General features: G+C 42.9%; 1 protein-coding gene across 2 annotated transcripts in view; it reads left to right on the forward strand.

Moving 5' to 3' along the window:
* LOC144771845 (omega-amidase NIT2) overlaps window positions 1-16,903 on the forward strand; it is a 555,629-nt gene that overhangs the window by 100,552 nt on the left and 438,174 nt on the right. For both annotated transcript variants that reach the window (XM_078656110.1, XM_078656111.1), the window contains exon 3: window positions 12,744-12,864. In XM_078656110.1, coding sequence (XP_078512236.1) covers window positions 12,744-12,864 — 121 coding nt within the window. The remainder of the gene's footprint in view (window positions 1-12,743; window positions 12,865-16,903) is intronic.

Consider the following 16,903-nt stretch of genomic DNA (forward strand, 5'->3'; position numbering starts at 1 on the left):
TGACCGTGCAGCTCCCGAGGCTCCCTCGAAGCTGTGCATTGGGGTTTGAGAAGCCCCAGCCCCGAGCAACTTTTGCACCGAAGCTCTCCCCTCCACACTCACCGAGTGCTGCGTGGGGCCCTTTTGCATTTTCCTGCTCAACGCGTTGGTCCGGTCGCTTGCCCGTTGGCTAGTGGCCCCAGTACCGATGAACCTTTGAATTTGCTCTGCTAGTCTGGTTGGTCCAGTCGGCCTTCGCTCCCCTGAAAAGGAGCACCCGCTCTGACCTTGCTGGTCCGAGTAAGAAGCGATCTTCCAATCCTGCGTGGGTTGCACTTGCCAAGGCTTGTTAACTCCGATCCGGAAGCCAACACCGCCGACAGCAAGAGCCTTCATGGGAAAGCTCGTGATCCACTCCTGGACATCCTCGATGCCCCAGAGTCCACGTGGCAGCGGAGACAAGCTTCACGACAACCACCTGATTGCGCCCGACATCGCCTGGTTCCTTCCTGGTTCCTTCCTGGTTCCTTCATGGTCACTGGCTAGTGACCCAGACTCTGTCCCCTCTGCTTTCAGGTACTCTACATCTTCGATCCACCCTTGGATCCAACCGGACTCTTCTCTCCTGGCCGCCTGCAGCATCTTTATCTCCAGGCTCCATAGATCTACACGACGAAACCCGACACACTTTGGCACCTATGCACCAGCTGCTTCCTGTGGGTGAGGTAACGATCTAACACCGGTGCTCCTGTAGTGGTTTACACCTCTAGTGTCTAAGTTTACAGTGTGGTAATTCTATTCCAGTCGGAAGACTCCTAAAACTGTAACTCGATAACTTTTATGCACCATTGACTTTGCATTGGTGCATGCGTGTGCTTTTAGCGCTGCACCCGAATCCCGCGGGCTACTCCCGTCCTAACTGCTGTTAGTCCAGTGTCGTCCCAGCGATTCCCAAGGCCCCAGGCCTTACCACTGATCGAATTGTGATTGTTATACCACTTTTTTGATATATGGTTTGAGTGGCCACCGGCCTCATCCATAAACGTGCAACTTTCGTATGTTAAACTATGCTTTTGTTTAAACGCTTGTGCTTCTATACTCATAAAGAGTACAGAGGATTATTCTAGTAATAAATACATATATTTTTATAATATATAACTTGTGTGGTTTCCTTTCATTTGATATTACAGGATTGCATATGGTCAAACAGCTGGCTTCACATGCCCTTTTGAGTTTATCCTGAAGGCTGCTTAGTCCATGCTACAACTAGGATAGCTTGTCTTTTTAAGGTTGACTTACAACCACCACCATAAGGGATTGTTTGGACTGATACAAGGTGCCCACAGAATTGTGGACATCATACATCAGCCAACTTCTCACAATGAACTATCACAACACAAAAGAACGTTGTAGAACTAAAATGCATTCCATTTAATGAAGGGATTCCATTTTGTGCATGGCTACAAACATTTTTACTTCCATGTGGTTAATATAATTTTCTTTGTTAAATTTAAGACAGCCGTCCCTTGTCCAGGTCAGGTGAGGTAAGCTTTTTCATTCATGTTCCCCAATACAATTTTACCGTAAATATAGTTATCTGTTTACTCTTGATCCAGCGCAAAACCAATACCTGATGGGATCAATACTCTATAATTTCACAGAACAATTGTCCATACACATTCACCCAGAATCCATGATGCGCTGGGGTCAATTTTATAGACATTCAATTCTTTTTCCCCTTCATTCCATATTTGACATTACAAAATACCTATCTAACTTATACATCAACTTTCCTTCTACTTGGTCGATGAACCAATTAGTTGAATAGTGGATGGTAATGATAATACTAACTTTTCAGTCAGCTAAATAATCACAGACTCTCTGTAAAGTTAATAAAGCTTTATCTCAAATTAAATGATTAAAATACTCAATGCATACAGTCACAAATGCAAATAATAAAATTCACAAAAGGAGACAAAAACAATCCGCGATTTCAGATAGAGACAAACTCATATTGCAAATATGACATTCTCATGATGAGTGGATAGATTAAGAGACAAAAGTTTCAAAAATGCTAAACAAAATACATCTAACGGAGACAATAGTTTCTTCTAAATAATACATGACAATATATTTATGACGGAGTGGATAGGTGAAGAGATAAACATTTCAGAGACAAATACATTTGCAAGTATTACTGCAAGAACGAGTCAGAATAATACAATCCTAAAGGTCTGTGGAAAACCACCCCCCTGGCCATGGAAGTGATGGGGGGTCCCCTGAAATAGAATCTGGGAACAAAGATTTCAGGACCCAGGAGCAGGACAGGGACAGGGACAGGAACAGCTAGGCCTCTTTGCAAACCGACGAACAGCGACACATTCACCCTTCTTCTCTATCTCCCCACAAGCCTCTGACCACACCCGTAAAGGCACCCCTGTTATACCCTAAAACCTACAGGTCCGTCCCACATCAGTTGAAACATTCTACGTAACTCGACAGTTGATTTGTGGACTTGGGAGGCGGTCTGTCACACCACCGTGACTTCATTCTATGTTTGGGCATATTCATTGTTCTACATCCATTCCCATAGCCCAATTCTTGACTCGTTCTCATGTTTTGGACACATGTTACATTTGTACATTTTTATACATAATATTCAGCAATGTCTTCGAAAAGAGTCTCTGCTCCCATGGTTGGTCACATCACTTGGCAGAATCTCAATATTCTCCTTCAGCATTTTGGCCTTGAACCTTGGTTCCTTCTTTGCAGCACTCAGCACTTCTGGCAGCTCTGTCATGACATTTTCGGTTTCCTCGCAGCCCCTCCGTTATCCGGCTAAGTTAAGGGAAAATGGAGTCTCATTCAGCTCACTATAACAGATGGAACATGGACAGTCATTAATTATGTGATAATGCACTTTTCACTATTTACCACTCACCTTTGCACCATTTACTGTTAGCGTTTTCTCTAGCATAGCTTTAAGCAAAAAGCAGCATTTTTTATTATTTCAAAGCAAGATGCAAACTACAAAATGCACATGCGGTCTAGTCATGCATTATTTCTTGTTTTCTCTTTCTAAGCACAATGTAAATACAATTTTAGTTCTTTCACATGTCATCTGACATTAGTGCATGCATGCGCAAAGCTGTTTTCCCACGTGTTTATGTAAGGTGCACGTTAGGTTTCTATTATTACTTACTGTTAGTACGTATTATGGGGTGTTTATTCGAGAAGGTTTCTTTTAATGCGAAATCCTGCTCCATCAATCCCCCTCTGATGGCTTTCCGGACCAATCATAAAATACCCACCATACTGAGTGCCACCTTCTTTTATCTAAAATTCAGTACTCTTCTCTTTTTTTATGGCACTTTCGTCTAAATCTTTCATCATGTCATAATATTCTCCTTTCATATCTTCTAATTCGATCTCATCTCTTTTCCTCTTTCTAGTTCTTCGATGATTCTTTGATTCTTTCACTTCTTTTCTTCCACTCCCAACATTTATATGTTGTTATTATCACTAAGGCTATCATGGCAATTGACAAAATTGGCATCATTATTTTTCCTAATAAGCTACTTCTAAAGGTAGTAAACCATTTACCTACAGAGGAGAAACTCTTACCAAGTCTCTCCCAGACACTTTCTTCTGGCTCAACAGCAGTGTCTTGAGACCTAGTATCTGGTGCCCACCCTACTTGGCTTGTGCTCGGCTGTTCATCATCTGTTTGTTCTTCAGAATCTGTCACTCTAGATTCATCTGCTTCACACACTTCAACCACTGGTCTTTGACTTTGATTTACTAGTTGCTGCTCTTTTAGTCTTTCAAGTGGACTTAGGACTCGACTCGTTTGGCTTGAATCCAGTTTGGCAAACCACCACACTTATCTGCTATTGTCGTCACCAGAATGATTTGGTAAGGACCATTCCACCTGGGTTCTAAACACGACTTCCTCTCGTCTTTCTTGACGAGAACCCATTCACCTGGACTCCAATCCTGAGCTTGATTCGGCTGTGTTGTAGTGGCGTTTTCTCCAACCTGGTGAGACACAGAACGCACCAGATTAGCCAATCTTCAGCAATAATCAAGCACTAGATCATCAGATATACACATCAGTTTGTTCGCTGGTACGTATGCTTGTCTCATTGCTCTTCCCATCAGAATTTCGTGAGAACTCTATCCCGTCTTTCTGTCAGGAATGCTTCTAAGACTCATCAATACAAGGGGTAAAGCTTCAGGCCATTTCAGTGTTGTGGATGCATACACCTTCCCTAACCTAGATTTTATTGTGCCATTGATCTGCTCGACCACCCCAGATGCTTCATGTCGATAGGCACAATGCAGCTTCTGCTCAATTTTTAATGCTGCACAAATCATCCAAATTATCTCATGTTTGAAGTGGGTCCCTCTGTCTGTTTCTAAAGTGACCTGGAATCCAAACCCAGGAATCGGTTCTCTCAAAAGCAGCTTTGCGATAGTGAGGCTGTCGTTTCTTACCGTGAGATAGGCTTCCACCCAGCGAGAGAACAAGCAGACAACATCTAACACATACTTCAGCCCATTACATGGGGGAAGTTCAATAAAATCCAATTGGAGACGGGTAAATGATCCTCCTGCTCTTCCAATTCGTCCCCAACTAACAACTGTCTTTCTGCCTGGATTTTGCTCCTGACAGGTGAAGCTCCTCTGGCAAAGGCTCTCTGCAGTGACCCTGAACTTTGGCTTATACCATGACTGCTTGAAGAGTCTGATCATTGAATCTCTTCCAATATGCACAAATCCATAGTACACCCTGGCCACATGGGAAAGTAAATAGTCTGGCAAGACTGGTCTTTTGTCAAAATAGACCCATACTTTGTCTTCTGCTCTCTTTCTACAGCCTGTATTACTCCATCTTTCCTTTTCCTCATCGCTTGCCTCTTCCTGTATCTTCCTAAATTCATCCCAAGTTTCAAATGTGGTTGTAAACATAAGATGGCATTTGGTATTTCCCCTTTCAATTGCTCTGTTTAAGGCCATTCAATTTTGTGCACAGAAACACACTATTTGGTTGGCGTATCTGTTGCCCTTCGTCACGTAATCATCTCCTGATTTATGTGCAGCACACTTGACCACTGCAATTATTTTGGGCAATTGTAAAGCATCCATTAATTCTCGGACTGTTTTGCAGTTTCAGATGAGGAACCTGAAAAAGTCCGAAATCCCCTTTGCATCCATAGCTGTCCAAAATCATGGACAACCCCGTACCCATATTGACTATCAGTGAATATGGTTACCCTCAGGCTTTTGGCAATTTTACATGCTCTAATCAGAGCTATCAATTCAGCAATTTGAGCACAGTTTACCCCTTTTAGACAGGATGTTTCGAGAACTCCTGCTATGGTGCAAACAGCATAAGCAGTGCATAATTCACCTTTCTCATTTCTCAAACATCTCGCAGTCTGATTCTTCCAATAGAACATCCTCTATATCAGGCCTGGGTTTGGTCCGCATATCTGTCACACCAAGCAATTGTGATCCTGTAACTGTGGAGTAACTATCTGCTGCTGCTAATTTACACCCACCTCATTCTGCATCTGTGGAATTAAATTTTGATTTACCCCTTTATTCTTTTTAGCAGATCTACACTCGTTCTTCCAATGTCAATGCTTTTCGCACACATGACAAGGACATTTCTTCATAGCTTCCTCTCTGTTCATTTTACCTCTACCTCCACTGGGTACCTGGCCATTCTGATTCTAACCATTCATCTGGTAACCTGTTTGAATATTATTGTTTGCTTCTTGCTGCTCTGCTACCTTCACTTGCGCCCACATCATTTTTTCTTTCAACATTTTATGTTGGGTATCAATTTCGTCACTAAAATACTTTGCATACCTTAGGATCTCATCAACTGTTTTGCTCTGCTAGCAAATAAGATGCTGCTGTATCATATTGCTAATCTCTGGCCTTAATCCAAACTCAAAACAATACACAAAATGTCCCATATCTTTGTCTCCAATATTCTCAAACCCACTGTACTGTTTGAATACCTGCAACAACCTTTCATAATAGGCATGTACTGATTCCTTTGATTCTTGGGTAGTCCTGTCAATCTTGACCCAATCGGTTTCTTTAGGAGATTTTTTTTCCTTTCAAATAAGTGATCACCTGGTTATATTTTTTCATTACTTCATCTGATGGTGCACCTGTATTAGGGTCTCTAGGATATTCTTCTGTTGGCCAATCAACAGTGATCTTACACTCTGTCCATAAATCAGCTGGAACAAAAATCTCAAATAATCCATCCAGGTCCTTCAACAAAACCTTTGAAACTTTCACAAACCTATCTACTGGTTTGTACCACTTAACGGGTTTCTCTCTTAACCTGAGAAAATCATTCGTAAAAAAACATATATCCTGTCTAGTCCAAGGTACATGAACATATCCACCACCTGGAACCTCTCTCATCAGACATGCCTTTTCAACTTGCTCTGTCTCTTTCAACGGAAACATAGACGCTCCTTTACCAGCTGATTCTTCTTTATTTTTCATCAATCTATTTTTCCATCGATCTATATCTCCCCATTTCTTTATATTCATCAATTCTTTACTTGGTACCCTCTTTCCAGATGCATTAAAACTCTCTAGGTCCTTGTCAGTAAAAGCCAATCTGTATGATTTCTGCAAACCTTTGACTTTTCTATGTCTATTCCATACTCACCAGCAGCTTCGGATATTTTCTCATGAAGATTCCTTCCTCTCCAAGTAATACTTTTACACAAGAACAACAGTTCTTCATCTCGGTAAAGTCCCTAGTATGTCTGTACTTACTGTACTAATAATCATCTCTTCCAGATCTACTTTCAGTTGACTCACATTTATACTCTGGGGTTGAGATTTTGGCTTTGCCATTTCTTTTATCCTATTATTTAATTCTTCTGGTGAAGGACCTGCTGAACTCCCTGCTACTGGAGTGACATTCGGCCCTATTTTTCTTGAGTCTATTTGTATGCTTCTTCTAGGGGTTTCTGTTATCATATCACAAACCGGTAAATCTAACAATGTGTTATTCAGGTCTGCCTGTCCACTTTTCATTACTGTACCCATTTCACCCCTGACACTGCTTCTCGGAACTGTCAACGTATGCACTTTTGTCAAATTCCGTTTTTCTCTTTACAATGGAACTACTGGACCAATAGTTACCGGTACCGTCAATGCTTCTGCATTCAGACTTATCTTATTTATTTTCTGGACCTGCTTCATTCTTGCCTTATTCAACAAATGTATTTCATTTTCCCGTACTACTCAGCTATGTCAGTGACTTGTTGAGTTAATGGGGTTACAATCTGTGGTGCACTCGGAGCTACTTCCCCTGAATTCTCTTCTTAAAGCGGAGGTCTCTTGGTCATAATGTCTTCTAACAATTCATCATCATTATCATTTAGATCATCTCTTGAAGTCTCTATATTTTTCTTTTTCTCTTTACACTTGCCTTATGTCTGATCTTCAGCAGGTAAGACTGGGTACAGACCTTCTGTTACCACAGTTCTCCTCCATCCTTTCAGCTTATCTTCCCTCTTCTCAAAAGTATATCTGAGCATCATACTCCTGTAACTTCTGTTACTTCTAAATCTCTCACTTTCAAATGCCTCAACTTCCCATTCCTCTAATGCTTCATACTGTGTAAGTCTGGGATTCAGCTCTAGTGAATTAATTTGATTTCTCAAATTCTGCAATATCATTACATTAAACATACCATAATGTGGAGAAGCTATGACACCATCACTCTTCGTATATTCCACCCGATTCTCTAACCACATACACATATGGTAACCTCACTCCAACATCATATAAGAAGCAGGCGTTCTTAGGGGTGGAATCGGAATTCTCCCTCTAGTCACAATCGGTTTATCCATACTAATATTATAAAAAGAGAGCCCAAACCTTTGAGGCGGGTAATCTCAGTAACCACAGCACCAATCGCAACACCCAATACAGCGTTGGAAAGGGCTGTTGCAGCAGAAGGATATGCAGACAGCCACCATATATTTTTTTTTTTGCAGGGTTTTATATAGCGCGAACTTGACCCGAACTGAATCAGGTATCAAAGCGCTTTACATAGCACCAGTTACGTTACATGAGGACACACATTCATTTTTGTTAGGCACGGGGAGAATAAGTGATTTGCCCAGAATCACAGGATGTTTGGCGTCGATACCAAGACTCAAACCCAGATCCCCAGGTCCGAGGTCGAGCGCCTTAGCCGTTAGGCCAACTCCTCTATACATTTAAAAGGTAAAAGAACCGTGCCAGCCAAGTAGTCCCTTGTGGGCGTGTCTGCGTTGTGCTGTGGGCTTGGGCTGGGGGCTTGACTAACGCTGGGGGCGTGTGGTACGGCCATCACATCGTGGGCTGTGGGCGTGTGCTGGGGGCGTGACAAACGCTGGGGGCGTGTGTCCGCCCTTCATGCCATGTGAGTCGTACATACAAGTTCCAATTACGTTGCTGTGCTGCATCAAGGGGCACGCTGGGGGCGTGTGTCCGGCCTTCATGCCATGTGAACGCAATTGCGCCGCATCAAGGGGCACGCTGGGGGCCTGTGCTACGTTCCGCCCTTCATGCCATGTAGGTCGTACATTAATCAGAAGATCGTCTGCTGTGGCCGTGTGCTGGGGGCGTGACAAACGCGTTCACCTGGAGGCCTGGTAAGTAACGTTACTGCAGCCTCTCCTGCGTGCTGTTACTGAACTCTCTCATTAAACAAAATTACACGCGCCTGCTACCATCAACCAGGGCTCTAGCCGGGCTCAGGCGGCGGATTAGTACACTAATTACACGCGCCTGATAACATCAACCAGGGCTGCACCTGGGGCTCAAGCGGGGGAACACGTACCTGCTAACATCAAACAGACCTGCATCTGGGCCTCAAGCAGGGGAACACGCAAATGTGTGTGTCTATAGGGACAATTACTGCAGCCTCTCCTACTTGCTGTCGCTCAACTCTCTCATTAAACGGATTTACCTGCGGCTGATAACTCTCTCATTCAACGACATTACACGCGCCTGCTAACATCAACCAGGGCTGTAGCCGGGCTCAGGCGGCGGATCACTTCACCAATTACACGTGCCTGCTAACATCAACCAGGGATGCAGCTGGGCCTTCTCCGTCCCTATTCTAATGAAACACAAAATGTTGTCTACCGTGAGATTTTAAAATAAATTGCCCTTGCCAAAAACACACATTACACACATTCTATTTCATACCCGGACAACGTCGGACGGGCTGATAGTCTTTTATGAAAAAATTCTTGATTTTCGTAAGCAACTTAATTTTTCTAACTCCTTACACTAATGTATATCAATAATCAAAACAAAGAAACCCTTCCGTAAGTCTACTCTTGTCCTATACCAGCGCGACTCACACCAACCGTCCAATCACGGCTCTCTACGTAATTGCTATCTCAACCAATACCAGCGTGGCTCACACCAACCAACTAGTCAGAGCTCAGTACAAGCCCGCTGCTTGACCAATGCCAGCGCGGCTTTTTCCTACTTCAGTATTACTACTTCTACTGACCCTCCCTTCACAAAATTTTACCCGCAGTATTTTTCAGAGTTTTTCCTAATCAAAATTTCTGTTAGTAACAACACAAAAACAATGCTACCTTGTCTGCTCCACTAGATAAAGACATAGTTCTTCACACTTTCAAAGAGAATTCTTTACACTACAGGCAATGATAACGACCAGCGTTATTTTACCTCTCAAACAGCTCCGGGAGGACCTGTTACTCCTCTAGGGATAAGGCCAAAATTTCACAAGAGCACTTTTTGGTGTGAAAAAGTCTTGTTACTCTCCTGGGGATAAGGCTAGAGTTTCGGAAGTGGACCCTTCGCTTTTTCAGACACTCTACTTATATACGAAATTTCCCTAAATATAACACCTAAAGCCCTCCTTAGCTTTGGTATTATTACAACAGACTTGTACTTCTCCAGTGTGATTTCTTTACCACGCTCTTCTTCTGCCTATTTCAGGTTAAATTCCATTCCGGGATTCCTCAGGTATCTCCCTACCTGTACTTCTAGACAACATAGAACAGCACACTAACTTTTCGTGTTAAGAACATATAATCAATAATCAAGAATCATTACCCAACTAAGCAATAATTAAACCATCCTCTGCTACCAAGAAACTGATCCAGAGCTAAACCAATACCTGATCAGGGATCAATACTCAATAATTTCACAGAGCAATGACCCATACACATTCTCCCAGAATACCTGATGCGCTAGGGTAAATTTTATAGACTTTCAATTCTTTTCCCCTTCAATCCATATGTGACAATACAAAATACCTATCTAACTTGTACATCAACTTTCCTTCTACTTGGTCGATGAACCAATTAGTTGAATAGTTGATGGTAATGATATACTATCTAACTAACTTTTCAGTCATCTAAATAATCACAGACTCTCGGTAAAGTTAATAAAGCTTTATCTCAAATTAAATGATTAAAATGCTCAATTCATACAGTCACAAATGCCAATAATAAAATTCACAAAGGGAGAGAAAAAAATTCAGCAATTTCAGATAAAGACAAACTCACCTTGCAAATATGACCTACGCATGAAGGAGTGGATAGATTAAGAGACAAAAATTTAAAAGAAGCGAAACAAAATACATCTAACGGAAGGGATAGATGAAGAGACAATAGTTTCTTCTAAATAATACTTGACAATGTATTTATGATGAAGTGGATAGGTGAAGAGACAAAAGTTTCAGAGACAAATACATTTGCAAGTATTTCTGCAAGAAGGAGTCGGAATACAAACCTAAAGATCTGTGGAAAACCACCCCACTGGCCAAGGAAGTGATGGGGTCCCCTGAAATAGAATCAGGGAACAAAGATTTCAGGAGCAGGATAGGGACAGGAACAGCTAGGCCTCTCTGCAAATCTACAAACAGCAACGCATTCACCCTTCTTCCCTATCTCCCTGCAAACCTCTGACCACACCCCTAAAGGCACCCCAGTTATACTCTTAAACCTCCATGTCCGTCCCACATGAGTTGAAACATTCTACTTAACTTGACAGTTGATTGGTGGACTTAGGAGGTGGTGTGTCACACTACCGTGACTTCATTCACAATTTGGGCATATTCATAGTTCTACATCCATTCCCATAGCCTAATTCTTGACTCGTTCTCACGTTTTGGACACATGTTACATTTGTACATTTTTATTCATAATATTCAGCAATGTCCGCGGAAAGAGTCTCTGGTCCCACGGTTGGTCACACCACTTGGCAGGCTCTCAATATTCTCCTTCAGAATATTTGGCCTTGAACCTTGGTTCCTTCTTTGCAGCACTCCACACTTCTGGCTGCTCTGTCTGACATTTTCGGTTTCGTCCCAACCCCTCCTTTATCCGGCTAAATTAAGGGAAAATAAAGTTTTATCCAGCTCACTAGAACAGATGGAACATGGACAATCATTAATTATGTGATAATGCACTTTTCACTGTTTTTCACCCACCTTTCACCATTCCCTGTTAGCGTTTTCTCTAACATAGCTGTAAGCAAAAAGCGGCATTATTTATTATTTCAAAGCAAGATGATGCAACATGCAAACTACAAAATGCACATGTGGCCTAGTCATGCATTATTTCTTGTGTTCTCTTTCTAAGCACAATATAATACAATTTTAGTTCTTTCACATGTTCTCATGTTAGTGCATGCATACGCAAAGCTATTTTTCCACGTGTTTATCTAAGGTTCACGTTAGGTTTCTATTATTACTTACTGTTAGTACGTATTATGTGGGCGTTAATTCGAGCAGGTTTATTTTTTGCGAAATCCTGCTCCATCACTCTAATAATCCTTAATTAAAGAAGAACTCATAATTTTCTCTAAATACCTTTCTACGTCACTCCAGAATCACAAATTGAAATTTGTATAACACAAGATTTCCTTCAGTTCCAGAGCCCTGGCAAGTTCCTGAATTTCCAAATAATTAACGTATTAATTAATTTCAAGATCATGGAATGTAAACCTGTTTAAGTATCAGCATTGACCACCATTTTAAGATCCCTGCCTACCTACAACAGAATCATGACATACTTGTATGCAGGCTCATGACTTTTACTCCAATTTCCTTGGGGGTTCCCACATTTCTGAATCGTAGCAGGTGTGCCAGTTTCAGAACAGTGGCTTGCCCTACTTCAGCATTGTATTTTATCCGTCAGTATCAGAGACATCCCATGTCCAGCGTTTCAGAGTCATCTGATACAGAACACAGTTTGTGCTCCGTTTCAAAATCATGGCATGTCCACCACTTTAGCTGGGTGCATTATTACAACACATCGGCTTCTGAATCCAGTCCCCTGCTCGTAACAGACTGATCTGTGAGTTTGTTAAAAATGTTCCATGGTTGATGGACTGAGGCTAATAGGTTTGATTATACAGCACTTGGAGGTCTTGCATGGTGAAATGGTAGAGTCGCAGTAGACTGATACTGATAGGGCTAACAATGTTTGTCAAGAGGTGAAGTTTGAAGCCCCAGGTACGGGTAGCATACCTTACTTTAACCCCTGATCCCACTCATTCAGCATGTTTCCACTGCGCAGGTCCCCAGATTGTAATTTCCAGCCTGCGTCTCTGAATTTAACCGCATTCATTGCCAAGATAGGCGATAGGGTAGGCTAGTATAACAGAGTAAATGTTTGTCTGTCCCCGAAAATCAGGGGTGACCAATAAGATGACATTTTCTCTTCTTTTGTTGTTTTTAGGAGTGTTTCAATTCTCCCTATGGTACCAACTTTTTCCCTGAGTATGCAGAAAAAATTCCAGGAGAATCTACAAAAGTGCTATCAGATGTAGCAAAGGAGTGTGGAATATATCTGATTGGCGGTAAATATGACTCATTAAATATTTCTGTTTAGCAAATTTTAGTTTATAAATTGAAAAATCTCAAGATATGAATGTGCAAGAGACCACAAACATTGTTATGCTATGTTATGTTATATTGTGGCTTTTATAGCGCACGGCTACTCAAAAGAGTGTCCCGGCGCTTTATTAACATCCTGAAAAGCAAACATAACACACAGAGGAAAAGAAGAGGGGAGGAAAAAGTTTAAAATCTAAGAGGCAAACAGCCAGGTTTTTAGGCCCTTCCTAAGATAGCAAGTTGGAATTGCTTCGTAACGCGAAGGGCAGAGAGTTCCAAAGCTGAGGAGCCCGAAGCATAAAAGAGCGACCTCCCAGTCGGGCCCTCCTCACACGAGGAACAATGGCAAGGAGCTGCGATTCTGATCTCAGAGATCGCGACGGACAGTATTGCTTAAACCTCCTCTGCAGGTATTTAGCCCCGGTGGAATCATCTTTGTCTTGCTGCCTCAACTTAACAGTGGTAAAATATATAAAAAGAAATGTCACTTACGTTGAGAATTCGTAGACCATTAATCTTAAACTATGTATTCTCAATTTTATAGTTATGTGGTGTATGTATGGATGTGTAGGTCATGAAGAACCAGACGAAAAATGCCTTGTATTGAAAATTACAAAGTAATGCCGAATAATACACATCTTCTGTGCACCCTGCTATGTTTCTTTAACTCTTTTTGCACCAGAAATTCTGCTTTCATGCCTTTCTTTACCTATAATTCGTAATGCATTTTGTAACCGATTGATTTATTTTATTTTTTTTCTTAAGAATATTGTTAATTTGCTGGCTTTCACTTGTAACTATAATTTATTTTCTTAATTAAAATATGGTGTCTGATTGATACTTCTAGCTGGAGATTTGTTACCTTTGAATTTCCCAGGTGTCAGGCTGGATCCGGAACCTTTTGCTGAGCAATACCCCTTGCGTGCAAAGTCGGGTAGCTCCATTCGGGCATGCTTGACGTCAGCTTCGTTAGAATCAGTTATGACATTGGTGTGCGTATATAGGCACCAACCAGGCGCGCAAATGTCACTTCTTTTGTTTCCGTGCCAGTTAAGCGCCGATCCGGGAAGAGCTACTTCTCTGACACTTTTTGTCAGGCTTTAGTCTCAACTTTTGTTGACAATTTTGGATTCCGACTTCGTGTGCAAGGGATGTCTTCAAGGAAGACAGGTTTCAAGCCATGTGAGACTTGTTCCTGCATGATGTTGGTCACCGATCCACACCGAGTAGGTCTGTGGTTTCTCGAGCGCAACCATGATACGAAGTCGTGTTCGGACTGTTGAACGATGGCTCCGAAGACCTTGAGGGAGCGAGTGATGAAGTTACTTGTGGCCCTGCAGTCTACACCATCAATTGAGACTCCGAGGAGGTCACGGTCCTGATCGAAGAAGAGTAGGTCGCAGGACTGCTCACGGAGTTCTAAGTCCTCTACCTCCCATTCAAGGTCCTCGGGACACTCTGGGAAGAGGCATAAGAAGAAGAAGAAGTCCACGCGGACTTCACCTCAACTGGCATCTGTCTTCGAGAGAGGTAAGGAGCACCGACGATCTAGGCACAGTTCAGTGGAGCCAGAGTCGACTTTGCATCTCCCACCATTTCCGGGAGCCGAAGCTCAAATAAGAGTTTTACGAGGCCATGCATCGTGTATTTGAGCTGAACGACCCCTCTGGTGAGCCTTCCGGCACCGCGGATTCGGAAGGGGCCCCTTTGGGTTCGACGCAGTTGGCTCCGGCCACAACGATGGTGGGGCCCCAGAGACGCCGGTCTTGCCAATGCAGCCTTCCCCAGCGTCAAATCCCAAGTTGGTGCATACGACGTCACTGATGCCCATCGCTGGCGCAAGCCCCATCCTCATTCCCGACTACTTGGAGCCAGAACGGGGTCGATAGACGCTGATTCTGACGTCAACAGAACACACAGGTTCTATTTTGTTACCTGAGCACTTTGAGGATGTGCTAGGCTCAGGAGAGGAATGGGAGGGATCTGGGGACCCTCTTAAAACCCAGAAAGTCTCTGTGCAGAATTTGGATTGGTATGGGGAACTTGGGGAAGCCAGTGGACTGGATACTTCTGCATGCTCTCTCCTCCAACAGTGGCTACGTAGGAGGGGACATCCTATGCCATGGTGGTTAAGAGGGCAGCCGAGGTCCTTGAATTGGAGCTGCCCTTGGTGCAGGTCAGGACTAATCTCTTGACTGAGGTGCTTCAATTTATGGCTGTCACGATCAAACAGGGCTTAAGGGTCAAATAGGTATGAAAGTCGGAATGAAAGGAGTGCACCACATCTCCCATAACTCTTAGGGAAATGTTAGTCCTGTCTCTATGTCTGTCATTTCCTTTACATAATCTTTCCTGCCCGGAAGCCGGTGCTTGTCACCTGAGCTGCTGAGGCAGTTGTGTTGCCAGACCCACAAGCCGCTCCGTAATCTGTTTATTTTTCTTCTTGGATATTTCGGAGCCTCTCAGAATCCCAGAAGAGCCAACTTGCTCTATTCTTGAAAATATTGCCTTGCGTTGTGAGCGCGAGCCTTCAGAGCATTTTCTTATCTGAAGGTCCAAAGTTAATTGTTGCTGTGCAGAAGGATTCCTCAGAAAGGAAGCTATTCCAGGACATGCGAGGATTTATGGTTTAGTTCACACTGGTTACAAAACATTTAATTAGCACAGTAGTGGAAATTACCGTGCAGGAAAAGATGGAGTGACCTTGCCTGAGAGATCATTTATTTTTCCTAAAGCCCTAGAGCTGTTGAGTGGCTCGGATTAGGCATATGACTTTGTTTCTTTTTGGCAGGATTGTGAAAAGAAGATCTCTTTGATTCTTATGGCTTCAGGATTACACCAGTGGTCTGACTGGTAACAGATAAGTTTTTACATTATCTGTTTGCTGACTATGTTTCTTTATTTTTGAGGAGATACTTCCGCTTTTTCTTTAATGACTGAAGTGGTGTATTCTTCTAGCCTTCAATTGTTTTTCTTTCTTTATTTTTTCCTTTTGAGAATTTTTATGTAAGGTGAAAGCAGCCCTTATTAAAAGAAAGTGACATTCAAAGACATATCACATTGATAGAAAACTGCTGGCATTGAGTGTATACTTATGTGTGATATGTTTTATCGTTATTCAGGAGACACTGAGTTAACGCAGGAGACAGAAAGGTTAACCCCACTCCTCATCAGTGTACGTCTGCAACGATTGACTGCTGCAACTTTATTGTTTCCTTTGTCCCTTTTTCCCCTTCCCCAAGTGTGGTTTATCTGATGAGTGTTCTAGTACTCACAGGTGATTCCATATAGAGGAAAAGGAAAACTAGCTTCACATCGCTCCCGCTATATCCGGCTTATCAGGTTAGTGTTAACCTGCAATGTGACAGAGGCTTCCACTTTCGAAGCCTTGTTGCCTTTAAATGAGGCACTTACAGATGTCCTTCTAGGAACATGGTCCAAACCTGGCACAGGGGGTCCTGTGAATAGTACGATTGAACGCAGCCACCGCCCAGCACCGGGCGACCCAAAGTTCCTCAGCCAACATCCCCACCCCAGAGAGTTTTATGGTGCAGGCCTCTACATCCCAAAGCACATTAACTTCTGCCCCTCCCTCCGCATAGGGAATCCAAGGGGCTGGATTCATTTGGAAAGAAGTTGTTTTCTTCCTCCGGCCTACCAATGCGGTCGGTGAATACTGCATGCTTATTGGGCTGTTTCTCCCGTTCCCTATGGGAGACGGTTGCGCAAGTGCTGCCACAAGTCCTGGAGGAGGCCCGGGCTGTTAATGTTAATTAAATTTATAAGAGCTCACAAATACCAAACGGTGTCTTGGCGCTGAGGACACAAGTAACCTGTGCGCATAGCCCTGGAGCAGCCATGTTTTTAAGTTTCTCTTGAAACCGACAAGTGAACTGGCACTCCTGATCTCTAGTGGAAGAGAGTTCCACAATCTCGATGTGCCGTAGTAAAAACCACGGCCACCCTTCATGAGAGGTCCGAATTCTGGGCACCGACAACAGT

The sequence above is a fragment of the Lissotriton helveticus genome, chromosome 8, assembly GCF_964261635.1.
Source record: "Lissotriton helveticus chromosome 8, aLisHel1.1, whole genome shotgun sequence".
Lineage (NCBI taxonomy): Eukaryota > Metazoa > Chordata > Amphibia > Caudata > Salamandridae > Lissotriton > Lissotriton helveticus.